The sequence below is a fragment of the Haemaphysalis longicornis genome, unplaced genomic scaffold (genome assembly GCF_048455015.1).
Source record: "Haemaphysalis longicornis isolate Haplotype H1 unplaced genomic scaffold, Haemaphysalis longicornis Haplotype H1 scaffold_13, whole genome shotgun sequence".
Taxonomy (NCBI): domain Eukaryota; kingdom Metazoa; phylum Arthropoda; class Arachnida; order Ixodida; family Ixodidae; genus Haemaphysalis; species Haemaphysalis longicornis.
Genome location: NW_027526233.1, coordinates 12,921,487 through 12,934,808, shown reverse-complemented (window position 1 = coordinate 12,934,808; position 13,322 = coordinate 12,921,487). Strand labels below are relative to the sequence as shown.

The following is a 13,322-nucleotide window of genomic DNA, read 5'->3' as shown; positions in this document are numbered from 1 at the left end:
CGAGTTCAACAGGTTTGGCCAAATGCTCGTCCCGCTGGCCCTCCGCTACAATTGGGGCTACACCGCAAATCTTGTGGTCATGCTTACATTATAAATTAGTGATCGATCGTTGATTGCCCTTTGGGGGGATAACGACGAAACCACGTGGAAAACCTGACTGAGCCTCGAAGCGGAATCACGTATAAACTACCCAACCAATAAGCTCAGTGGGATGGCCAGCTTCGCTTCTTTGCCAGTCTTCACGCCAAAAATGTGAAGCTGCCCCATTGTTTCTTTCTTGAGTGAGGTTTAGATAACAGCTTGTTAGAAAAATGTTGTATTGTTACAAAGGCAACATCATCAGCCACTCAAACTCCTTTTTCCGGTGGACATTTTTAACGTTGCAACCACTACCATTTCCACATTGGTATAAAAGAATCATGCTATTATGGGTGTACTTGGCTCTGTAGGTGACTACTTGATTATAAACGGCAAGCTTGCGAGAGCTAACTCCTTTGTTACCAAAAACATTCTCATGTACGCCGAACACCATCAATGGCGTGGCGTTTCCAATCTTGAAGCTACAGCTCATCAAAGGGCACTTGAGGTAAATTTGTCAAGTTCCTGTTGTTGCTTGCACTGCGTAAACTAGCTCAAATAACCACACTTTTTATCGTTTATGCAGTAGATGAGGCGGTATTTATAAAGACCGAAAGAACAACAACACCACTCGTGGTTTGCTGCGGTGGCACCAACTACCTGCAGTGAGGTATTACAAGGTGCTACGTGATTAGACGGTGTTCAGGAATGAAATTCCCACCAGTTTTGGCGTTGGTTCTTTGAAACAACGTGCTTGGCATCCGACATTATTGTTGGATCGGCATTCTGGATATCTCAGTAATCGGCACACCGCGCTTCTGCCACGTGGTCGGCTGTAAAATTCATAAGATAATCCTAGCAGCACGGTCTGAAACTGTGACAATCATTAGCCGAGTCGTATGCAGTGGATGAACACCCCTCTTTGGAGCATGCCTGGCTCGTGTCTGTATCGTAAGAGGCGTGTTCGCTAGAGGCCAAGGATCGGCTGATCCTGAACTGTGCCCGCAACCAGTCGGTGCCTGTGACAACACCACGTGAAGGAGAGAACCCGGCAGCACTTCAGTGTCAGACTACACGTGTTCTGCAAACTCGCTCGTGGGTACATTGACGTTAGAGCACAAAAATCACGAATTCAGTTCAGAAAACATTTCCCAACACAAATAAATCAAATTAAACAAATAGGCCCGTACTATCGAGAATTCGAACTTACGGCTTGCAAAAGAACATACGTAGTGCCCCACACCACGCGGTTGAAGGCCAGAGATGTCACCCTCGCACATATAAAGCATATAATGTGTAGCGACATTACATTTTATTTATTTTTAGCATTTCAAGCAGCGTATATCAATATTTCTTTTATAGCGCTCGTGCCGTAAGTATCCCTCCAGTAAGCTCCAATATTTCATGTCTAATTATTGCATTCTTCACGCGCAAAACCGTTCACAGATGCCTGGTCGGGCTGCTGACCACTGTACTAGTTCTCAGATCTCAAAAAATCCGTCGCGCACCCTGGTTTTACGCTGTACGATAAAAGTTTCGGTGGATATTATTTCCTTAGTACCCACATATACTTCGCTGACTCTGTTCCCGCCTTCTATTGGCCTTACATTGTTTCTAATAGCGTACCAGTCTGCGAACTACACATCTGCGCTGGTGTCGAATGACTTGGACTTACCGCTTGATACGTCTACAAACGAACAAACTAATGCCCATTCGTCCTGGCACAAACGTGCCTTGGCATAGTTTCAATATAGGGAACGAATTGCGACGACTCGCCTGTCTCCGGCAGACTAAACGCTCAGCCGACTGATCCTATCAGAGCGTCGGCGAGCTGTACAGTACCTCAGTCAGGCCAAGGCATATTGTTTTCATGTTATACAAAACGTAATAGGAAATCGGCTAGAAGGATGCTGAGAGGAGGATAGGGAGAGTGGTCGAAACATGGCCTAGATTCTGTAGACTACAATTTGTGCTTATAATCCCGCAATGTGTGCCGGTCACCCCTTTAATTGTGCATCAGTGCAATGGACACCTATGTAAAATGATGCTCGGATGCAATCTATCAGTTATACATACGCAAATATGTGGCAGAAACTGAGCATGTGTCATAATGTAAAAGTGCGAGATTGCATGCTACTTCGTATACAGTCTACACAGCACAGACGAGTTTTATTTTCCCTCTCTGGTGTTTCAAAAATGTCTTTATTGTTACATGATACCCACACTGAAGACGCGCACTTTTTGCATATTACTACTCCTCCCGGTGTGTCACATTTACTCGGCTTGAAAATGAGTACACGTGAGGCCACGTTTGCCTTAGGCCTGTCAACTTCCTTTTAATTCCACCAACCTGCACGTTTCGTAGAAGCGGAATATTCGCAGAAGGATGATTGTCGTCTGTGTTTTTCAAACACGTATTTCCATTTCAGAAACAAGATACGGCAATACAGTGCTCCAGTAAAAAAATAATTTCCTAAATTCCGCCTTTACCTTTCCAGTCAGGGAGTAGTCATTGTCGAACATCATCATTTTTTTCCAGGCCACGTTGAACGCAAACACGTTTCGCTTGTCCATTTCGTACCCGAAGCTTGAATTGTAATCTTTGCAAAGCTGGTAGGGCCGAAGCAAAGCGATGCACGGATTATCAATAGTTTTGCGTAGCGAAACCGGCACTTTTCACACAACAGTGAATATTCACGTATACGGCTAGTGACTTGGAGCTAAGCTTCTCAACATCACTGGCTGGAATATTGCACTCGCCGAATGCATAAATGTACCCGATTTCTAGGCAATCCACCATCTACCAAGACAAAAACGTTGCAATGTGTTTCCGAAGGCTCAAAGGTGGATGGCGCACATATCAGATGCGTCTCTATTTGACTGACGCACGTTCGAGTACAAAATTAGCCTGGGTGACATCTCCTCACTAAAGACAACTATTTTCACTACTGTAGCTCAAATAACATTAAATGAGTGCAAAACTTTTGACAGCGAAAGTACACATACCTACCCAACATCGGTGATCGACGTCTGCCCACCTGTGCTCTGCTTCGGCGCGAAAAAAATTTACGTCCGCGTTTCTCGCGAATACTCGGTAGTTCTGTATCTTATTTAGGTGGCTTGAAACATTCCACTAAACTGGCCTCTAAGAAGACTATCACTACGCCAACCTCGAACACTTGTGATTATTATTAACAGCGGAGCTGTCGTAGCTGGCTGTATGGGTGGCGCGTAATGGGAAAGCCCCAAGGAGTGGCTAGCATCACCTAGCAACCAACCCCACAGATTACGCAGCACCTGCGCCACGGAACCTCGACACCACTACAAGAACGCCCCGCATGCGTTGTGCACGTACACTCCGCCGCTGCGCCACAGTTGCCGTCCAGCGCTTCCTCGAGCGCGCTCAATTTCGCAAAGAGCCTACGAGCTGCCGGCGGCGCGCCAGTTCTCGACATTGGGCGGCCGCGGAAAGTACGCACGCCCTAAGGAGAAGCCGCGTACCGAGATGCGCACCGTACTGCTAATCGACAACGACAGCGTCGATGGCGATCCCATCCAGCACGAGTAGCCGCGGACACAGAAAGAAATCCTGCAGCTCCGCGGCGGTTCACGCCTTGCGCGACATAGTTTCACTACCCCAGTTTTTTTTTTCAGGTGAGACTGAATTAGAAAGCCTTCCCCATACCTGTCTGCTGATAATACATGGTCCATACTGAGAGTGGACTATGCCTATAGAAAACAACTGTCTCTCTTGGGTTATTATAGGCAGCCGGAAACAGAGCATGTTACAATCAGTCAATGAGACAACTCAAATGTTATTCAGAGTTTCACCTTTTAATAATTGCATAGCTCAAAGTAAAGCTGTGAAATTGTGGTATTCCTTTCAGCTGTCATCGCATCGCCTTCTACGCGAGGGAAGCGGGTGCTCTAATGGTTTTCTCCTGGAATTCAACTGCAGAACATCCAAGTTTACCTCCGACTAATAACTAGAAAGTGTGCTCAACCGCAAACTACAAACGAGCGTGTTTTCTTTCGTGCATTGATGCGTACAGCTAGGTACCACCATTGCGTCGTGGCTCAGCTTTCTTCATGGAGTGGAGGGGCAGATGGAGGTTTTGTAGCATGTCCGCAAGTTTCCAATGAAAACAAACAAGATGTGTATACCCCTTTCTGGCACAGTCCGAACATAGAGACATTTTTTTACCGACATACCTCCACTACCACCCGTCTCATTAGCGCGCGTGTTTGCAGGCGCATTAAAACTGAAGTTTTTTCAGACGCTCCTTCTTTAGCAGATGGAATTCTTGTTCGAGAAATAAGTAAACCATCTACAGTGCTAAAACGGCACTTATTGACGCGGCCTTCGTGTGTCCTCTGAGTTAAAACTGGCAGCAGTAATTTGCATAGAAACGAACTGAACATCAAGACCGACACAAAACATAACACCTAATAAAGCTCTAAATCAGGATTCATTCAGTAATAAATGTTGGGGAATCTGGACAACCAGATCCCTAGACCGAAACGCATTGTTAAAATTTCTTTGCACAATGTTAGAGATAAGTCCTGTCGACGAGGCCTGCTGCTTTTAATGCGGCACAGCGTTAGTATAAAAACTCAGACGCCGGATTTTTTTAGAAGGTAGCAGAATAAATTGCCCCAAGCCGACACTGCAAATTTCGGGCTGCTGAATCCAAAAACATCTATGCAGATTGGCAGGTTTGAAAGATCACCGGGTGAACAAAATAGTCTGCATTCCCGCAAAACAAGTGACTTTTCACGAAGCTCTTTGCCCATGCGAAGCTCGGACTAGTTTCGGTGTTGATGATGATGGTGGGATGTTAAAGGCGTAAGGCCAACTGGGGCAAATTGCACCAAAACAATGGCTCTATATGAGAGGTAAAACCATAAACACTAAGATAAGTCCGAAAAAACACAAGCGAAATCAGAAAACTACAATGAGCATGGCTGCTGCATAGGGCCAGGGAGTGATCATGCGTGGTATGAATTAAAGTCTAACAATTTAACTTCTTGTAAATATATAAAAACACACTTGATAGAAAACATAGGATTGTCACACAAGAAAAACGCTGCGTGTAGTGGGACGTCTAGGCTGTACAGTTGTGGGAAGCATTGTCGTAGCGTTGTGTGAAGTGCGGTGAATTGAGTGAGTATGTGAACTACGGATATGGCCTCTCCGCATCTGCTGACTGGGGTCTTAAAGACCCTGTGAGCAGATACCGGTGCGTTGCATTGTTGTGCCCTATCCGTAGCCTAGCCAAGGCGACTTCTGTGTGTCTATTGCGTGTGTCAGTGGTATATGGTCCCAAGCGTGGTTTTATGACCTCTAACGTGTTAGCTGTGTGTTCACTCCAGTGTGTTCGCCATGTTCTACGCAAGTGTTGTCTAATGTGTGGCTTGAGGTCCGTATATGGTTGAGGCTGCTATGTCGACATTGTTTCTGAGTGCAGCAGCAGCGGCCCTCGCGTCTGCCACCTCGTTCCCAGCGATCCCAGCGTGTCCTGGGACCCAGCGGAGGAGCAGCTCATGCTTTTGTGCATACACAGACATGATAGTGTTGAATACAACATTACCTACGTGGTTTTTGGGGTGTTTGTGCGATGATAGTCCACGAACAACACTCAAGGAATCTGTATAGATGATGGAATTGGGAATTTCATTTACAAGCATGTGTCGTTCAATCAGTGAAATTTCATACGCTTCTGCTGAAAAAATTGTTGTGTGCACGCTCATGGTTCTGGCTGCATTGAAATTCGGAACATGAGCACCACAGAACACCATAGTGGAGATTTTAGAAGCGTCACTGTAGAATTGTGCACATGGGTATTTACACTGCAAAGACAGAAAGTGCTGCAGAGTACCCAGTTTTTGCCAAGTTTGATAAAAGAATGGTCGTACGACACACGACGAACTTTCCAAGGCGGTAAAATATCTGAAAACCATGATCTGTACACATCCAAAAACGAAGCGCTGAGATCCGAGGCTTGGTATCTCACTCTAAGAGAAAAGGGCAGAGGAACGGATTGGCGATTTTCAAGCAGCAGAGATGTGGATGTATCGTTAAAGACAGGATAAAAAGGATGGTTATTCAGTGATGAAATTTTGAAACCATAAAGCAAGTCCATGTACGTCTGTTTGTTCTCAAAGATCCACTTGTTACACCCGACATACAGAATTTGAACCGGACTAGTGCGAAAAGCACCCGACGCAAGATGAAGCCCCAAGTATAGCACTGGGTTAAGCATTCTTAACGCTGTTTTAGTCGTCGACCCATAAACCACACTGCCATAATCCAAACGAGACCCAACCACAGCTGTATACAAGCGCAGCAGTTCTTTCTCAGTGCCATATGATTGGTGAGGTAGAACCTTAAGGATATTCATTGTTTTTAGACATTTATGTTTAGGTTTCTTGATGTGGGGAATGAATGAGTTTGTGGTCAAAGACAACACCTAGAAACATGTGCTCCTTGTTTACAGGAAGGGATACTCCAATAAGAGTGATCTCTGGGTCCGGGTAGACCACACGCTTCCTGGAGAAGAAAACGCAAGAGCTCTTTCTAGGATTAATTTAAAAACCATTCTTGTCTACCCAGCCGGCAAGTTTCTTGACCCCGAGCTGGACCTGACGTTCGCAGAATGACATATTACATGATTTAAAGGAAATCTGGACGTCGTCTACATACATAATGTAAAAGATTGCTGGCGGCAATGCCTTTCCAAGAGAGTTCGTCTTAATTATGAAGAGGGTGCAGCTCAACACTTCGCCTTGCGGCACGCCAGTTTCTTGCACATGAACCTTTCACCGTGGCCAACCAACTCCCACTCGGAACGTTCTCTCTGACAAGTAACTAACAAGGGTGCTTAATATGTTACCCGAAACAGCGAATGACTTGAGGTCACCAAGGATCCCGCCACGTCGAGCGGTGTCGCAGGCCTTCTCGAGGTTGAAAAACACAGTTAAACAATACTGCTTATGACAGAAGGTATCCTTGATGAACGATTCGTGTGACCAGTTGATCGTTCATCGATCGCCCCATCCTGAAGCCTGTATGGCAGCTCTCGAGAAGACCGTTGTACTCAAGGAAGTACACGAGCCTGCGATTTATCATCTTTTCGGGAAGCTTGCACAGACAGCTCGTTAGGGCTATTGGACGATAACTTGAGCGGGACGACGGGTCCTTTCCCTCCTTCAAGAAAGCCACTACTCTGGCCTCCCTGCAAGAGCGTGTAATGTTCCCCGAAAGCCATACTTTATTATATAGATGTAGAAGTGTTTCAAGTGTGTTTGCGTGTAGGTGTGGTATCATTGTATACGTGATGCTGTCTGGGCTTAGAGCTGAGGATTTACACGTGCCCAGAGCAGGCCTCAGCTCATGAATTGAAAAATCTTAGTTATAAGACGTTGGCCTATTGTTATCTAGAATAAGCTTCTTTTCGGCCAATTGTTTGTGTTTTATGAAGGTATTTGTGTACTGTGCTGAACTGGACACGTGTTCGAAGTGTTGCGCCAGTTTGTCAGCCTAGTCTTCAAGTGTGTCCCCTGTTGTACTAACCAGAGACAGGCTGTGTGTTTCTTGTCCTCTGAGTTTGCATCTTCGAGTCCATACTTTTTGTGTGTCGATGTATGAGTTTATGGGTGTTATGAATGAGCGCCAACTCTCTCGTTTTGCCTCACGGCGCACGTTTTCCCATCGCCTTTGCTCTTTTGAACAATAAAAGGTTGCCCGACGTGGGGTACCGACGGAGGATACCCCACGCCTTGTTCTGGGCCTCTCCCGCCCTCCTACACTCCTCATTCCACCATGGCCTCCTCGGGTTGCGCGGGGAACCAGAGGCGTGGGGAATGGACTTTTCGGCGGCGTCGAGGATGTGCACCATGAGGAGTTGGGTAGCTTCTTCAACGTGTATGTGTCCTATGGATGTGGGGTGTAGTTTGGATGTCTCTGCAAATGCATTCACGTTAGCACTTGCTTCATTGAACCTATTCTGGGAAGATGAACTGCATTGGCCTTTACCTATATATGGGGAAGTGGTCACTACCATATGGGTCAACACCCACACCCCACTCAAGACATGGAAAGAGAACTGCGAAGCCTATAGCCAAGTCAAGATATTAGTGTGTGTTGTGTCCTATATTATGATATGTAGGCTGTTTCTTCTTGAAAAGGCGTGCTCTAGCGGATGTTAAAAACTCCTTTATCAGGCGACCTCGGGCGTCAGTGTGAGAAGAGCCCCATAGAGAATTGTGTGCATTCAGGTCGCCTGTGGGGATATGTGGTTCTGACAGCTGGTCAACCAGCGCCTCGAAGTCGGAGCTCAAAAGTGCAAGATCGGGGGGAATGTATATGGAGCATACCGTTATCAACCTATTAAATATTATTGTCAGAATTGCTACAGCCTCAAGGACAGTGTTCCGAGCAACAGGGTGGATTGGATTGGAAAAGGCTTCATTGGCAAATTTCCTGCAGTAGGCGGGGGCCGATTTACGGCTCCGCCTCAACGCGGCCTAACGTTGCATTCCCTTTAGCAGCCCTACTGAGCACTAGCTCCTTTCCGGAGCCCATGCCTTTCAAGTGCGGTGAAGATCTGCTGGATGGCATGCTAAGGATTTTCTGGCGACTATGGCCACACCACCACTAGAGTATGTGGAGCCATCCCTGTCCTTTCTGAACACCGTGTAACTATTCTAGAAATTCGTTTGATTGGAATTCAAATGTGTTTCCTGTACACACACTACACGTGGCTGATTAGAATGCAGAACGTCGCACACGTCGTTAAGATTATGTAGAAGGTCTCTGCAGTTCCATTGAACAAAACTTTTTCTTCCCATTATTAAGTGTTAAGAGCTACTGGACTGTGACTATTGCCGCGAACCATGCATCGGGTTTGTTTATTTGTGTTTTGCTTTTGCCGCCCGGCTGCGCCGGTCTGTGTTGTCGGTGTTGTCTGTATGCCAAGGAAGGCCGTTCTTTCTTTCTGTGCCGCATGTGTTACCTCTTCTGATAGGGAGAACGTTCCGAACTAACGTGAACAGTCTAGAAAAATATTCGTTGATTTGCAGTGTTCTGGATAAAATTCGACAATTCGAGCATCCTCACGCCGAGTGATAAATTCCCGCAGAGCAGATGCCGCGGCCTTCAAATCGTCGACGCTCGCCTTCGCCCGTCACTTTGTTGACAACCGCTTCGCCGCCTGTATTCTTTGAGTTGTTAGGAGAACACAAGTTCGCTCCAATAATATTGTTTTCCTTGAAGACAGCTGCGTCGTCTTTGGCTTCGTGAGATATGGTGACGGTGCGGGGCACATGCACCCTAAGCCCTCGTTAAGCCGACAAGCAAGCCCAACTTGTGTCAGCCGCCGACAGCAAGGTCTTCAGCTACAGTTTGGGCAGCTTCCAGATAAACGGAAGAAACAAGACATCATGAAAACTACCATGACCAACGCAGGCAACATGACCAGCACTACCAATCCTGCCCTCATCCTTCAGAAACCGAGCGAGCCGCAGCGAGCCGACAATCACGTCACCCTGCCACCCCGCGCAAGCTTGATCACCGCCGTCTACTGTGAGGATGCTGCTCCTGAAATCGACGCTATCAAAAAGAGTGACCACAGGTTGCTTCTCAACCCCGGTGTCTCCGTCGCAAGAGGCATTGCGTGCTTTGCAATGCAAATCCCACGTTTTGATCACCAATTTCTTCGAGGAATACCAGCATCTAAACAAGGGGGCCGCAATTGCGTTTCTCGAATAAACGCAAGAATCAAGCCAAGTGATCGCGGTCGCCGACTTTGAACGCACACCCGCGGACGCTTTGAAGCTGCCGCATCTTTTCGACATGAACCCAGCACTGCCTCAAGAAAACCGGAAGAAAATATTGCATTTGCAGCGTCGATACAGCGAGAGTTTTTCGTCAAACTCAAAATTCGTCAGACACCCCTAGCGAAGTACCCAATTATAACCGAAGATGGAGCACGACCTACCCGACAGTCACTGTACCGCGTGTCTTCACACGAGTGGGAAGCCATCCGGACACAATTCCAACACATGCTCAGTGACGACATTACCCAGCCATCGAAAAGCCTCTGGGCTGCTCTGGTCGTACTCGGGAGGAAAAAATACGGCACATTGAGGTTCTGCGTTGACTACCGGCGATTGAACAAGATCACCAAAAAGGACGTACACCCCCTACCACGCATCGATGACGCCTTCGACCACCTCTGACACGCGAAGTACTTCTCATCGATGGATCTGAAGGCAGGCTAAAGGCAAATTGAAGTGGACAAGAGAGATCGAGAGAAGGCTGCATTCTTAACCCCGGATGGCCCTTGCGAGTTCAAGGTGATGCCGTATGGGCTATGCACGGCGCCAGCGACGTTACATAGAGTCATAGACACTGCTAACTGGCCCGAAGTGGCACACCTGTCTTGTATACCTCGACGACGTTTTGGTATTCTCCCGGAATTTCGACGAACACTTTGCAAGGTTGCAGTCTGTACTAGAGGCCATCTGTACGTCGGGATTAACGCTGAAGCCTGAAAAATACCGCTTCGCGTACGAGGAACTCACGTTTTTGTGCCATGTCGTCAACGCCGCGGGAGTCCTGCCTGACCCGGCGAAAACTTTAGCCATAGCTAACTTCCCAAGGCCGAAAGATAAGAAGGGCGTGCGAAGATTTCTCGAACTGTGCGCACACTGCCGGCACTTAGTCGCAAACTTAGCACGCAATGCACAAACAATCACGCGCTTGAAGAAAGATAGCACCCCTTTCAGCTGGGAAAACGCCCAAGAAAAGGCATTCTCCGAGCTGCAACAACGCCTGCGAAACCCGGCCTTGCTCGCTCATTTCGACGAAAACGCCGAAAGAGAAATGCGCACGGACGCCAGTGATGTAGGCTTGGGTGCTATCCTCATCCAAATGCAAAGCGGTTGCGAAAAAGTAATCGCTTATGAAGGCCGTGGTCATTTCAAGGAAGAATAAAACTACTCAGCCTCTGAAAAAGAGTGCCTCGCCATTATATGGGCCATTTCGAAATTTCGCCCATACAAGTATAGAGGACCATTCAAGGTTCTGACAGACCACCATGCACTGTGTTGGCTCGCCAATTTCAAGGACCCCTCTGGCCGTCTTGGTAGGTGGAGCTTGCACCTGCAATAATTCGACGTTATAGTAGTCTATAAATCCAGGAGGAAATACTCCGACGCCAACTCCCTGTCTCGCGCTTCTGTCATCTCACCACCGCAAGACTCTGACGAAGACAGCTCATTCTTCGGAGTAGTGACGGAGAGCGACTTAGCCTCCCAGCAGCGTGCCGACCCCGAGTTACACGTAATGACCCACTACCTAGAAGGAGAGAACGTCGCCGTGCCTAGGGCCTTCAAACAGAACACACCAGTATTGACCCTAAAAAACTCCGTCCTCGTGAAGAATTTCAGCCCCGGAACAAGAATGAATTATCTTCCCGTCATCCCTATAGACCTTCGTGACGACATTTTGGAAGCACGCCACGACGCCCCGTCTTCCGGACATCTCGGCACAGCTCGCACAATTGGAAAAATGAAGCCGAATTACTACTGCCCCGCCTTGCATCTGACGTTACCAACTATGTCCGGAGCTGCCGTGACTGCCGGAGACAAAAACGCCACCGACAAGACCCGCCGGACTTCTGCAGCCGGTCGCCGTCCCACCGAGGCCCTTCCAACGGATTGGAATGGACCTTCTAGGCCCATTCCCGACGTCACGATCGGAGAACAAGTGGATTGTCGTAGCGACAGAGTACATGACGCGCTACGCAGAGACCGCCGCTCTTCCGAGGGGGACGACACAAGAAGTCGCCATGTTCTTCATAAACCAAGTTGTGCTGCGACATGCAGCCCCTGAAGTCCTAATCACTGACCACGGAACGGCCTTCACTGTGGAGCTCATGCAAGGAATTTTATGCTACAGCAACGCGGATCACCGAAGAACGACGGCGTTACCACCAAATGAACGGACTAACGGAACGCCTGAATAAGACAATCGCGGATATGCTGTCTATGTACGTCGACGTTAAACATCGAACGTCATAGACGTTGAACGTCTATGTACGTCGACGGTAGGACTTATGACGAAGTCCTACCGGGTTTCCACGTTTGCTTACAGCACGGCTATCCAGGAAACTCCGCAGATGACACCGTTCGAGTTTGTCTACGGAAGACAGCCGACTACGATGCTTGAAGCCATGTTTCCCAGCGTGGAAGACGACGACCTCAACGCCAACGTCCAAGGATACCTTCAGCGTGCGGAGGAGGCCCGCCAGCTCGCTCGAGTTTGCAAATCGGACCAGAAGCTCGTGGATGCCGGCCGCTACGACCTCTCACGCCGAGACGCCGAGTACCACCCAGGGGATCGTGGGGGGGTTTGGACTCCCGTCCGACAATATGGATTGAGTGAGAAACTTCTACGAAGGTATTTAGGACCCTACCGGATTCTACAATGTGTTGGCCACCTTACCTACGAGGTTATCCGCGATGGTGATTCCGGAACATCCCGACGACGCACGCGGCCCGAGGTCGTCCACGTGTTTCGCTTAAAACCTTTCTACGCACGATGACGACTTCTATTTTTTATCTGTTCAGACTGTCGCTTGTGTTAGCATAGGGTTGATGCACTCTTAGAGGGGGGAGGTAATGCCGCGAACCATGCATTTGGTTTGTATATTTGTTTTGCTTTTACCGTCCGGCTGGGCCGGTCTGTGTTATCTGTGTGCCAAGGGAAGCGCGTGTTTCATTATTTCTTTCTATGCCGCATGTGTTATCTCTTCTGATAGGGAGAGCGTTCCGAACTAAAGTGAACAGCGTAGTTGATCTGCAGTGTTCTGGATATAATTCGACTATTCGAGAAAATTTCCGCAGAGCAGATGCCACGGCATCCGCATTGTCGACGCTCACCTTCGCACGTCACATGGTTGACTGCCACTTTACCGCCTGAATGCTTTGAGTTGTTAGGGGAGCACAAGTTCGCTACAATAATTTTGATTTCCTTGAAGACAACTGCGTCATCTTTGGCTTCGTCACACTATATTGTGTAAGGTCTTTCGGGGTTTGGACTCTTGGAAGGGGTTTTTTGACCTTCTCTAATGACCTGGACGTCGCAGCCCGTGCCTTTCGCTGTGGTGCACGCCGGAGCGGCTCGACGTTCATGTCGTCATCTGCAGGCAAGGGGGTTCACAGCGGACTGGGCCCCCTGG

General features: G+C 48.1%; 1 protein-coding gene across 2 annotated transcripts in view; it reads right to left on the bottom strand.

Moving 5' to 3' along the window:
• The window catches only part of LOC144164003 (uncharacterized), a 49,868-nt gene extending 39,088 nt beyond the window's left edge, over nt 1-10,780 (bottom strand). The window contains exons 1-2 of one of the 2 annotated variants that reach the window (XM_077694627.1): nt 10,663-10,779; nt 2,569-2,688 (exon numbers count right to left, since the gene is read on the bottom strand). In XM_077694627.1, coding sequence (XP_077550753.1) covers nt 2,569-2,688; nt 10,663-10,725 — 183 coding nt within the window. In that variant the 5' untranslated portion in view covers nt 10,726-10,779. Of the gene's footprint in view, nt 1-2,568; nt 2,689-10,662 lie in introns of both variants that reach the window. The other variant, XM_077694628.1, reaches the window with a different exon arrangement.
• Nucleotides 10,781-13,322: the final 2,542 nt, after the last annotated feature.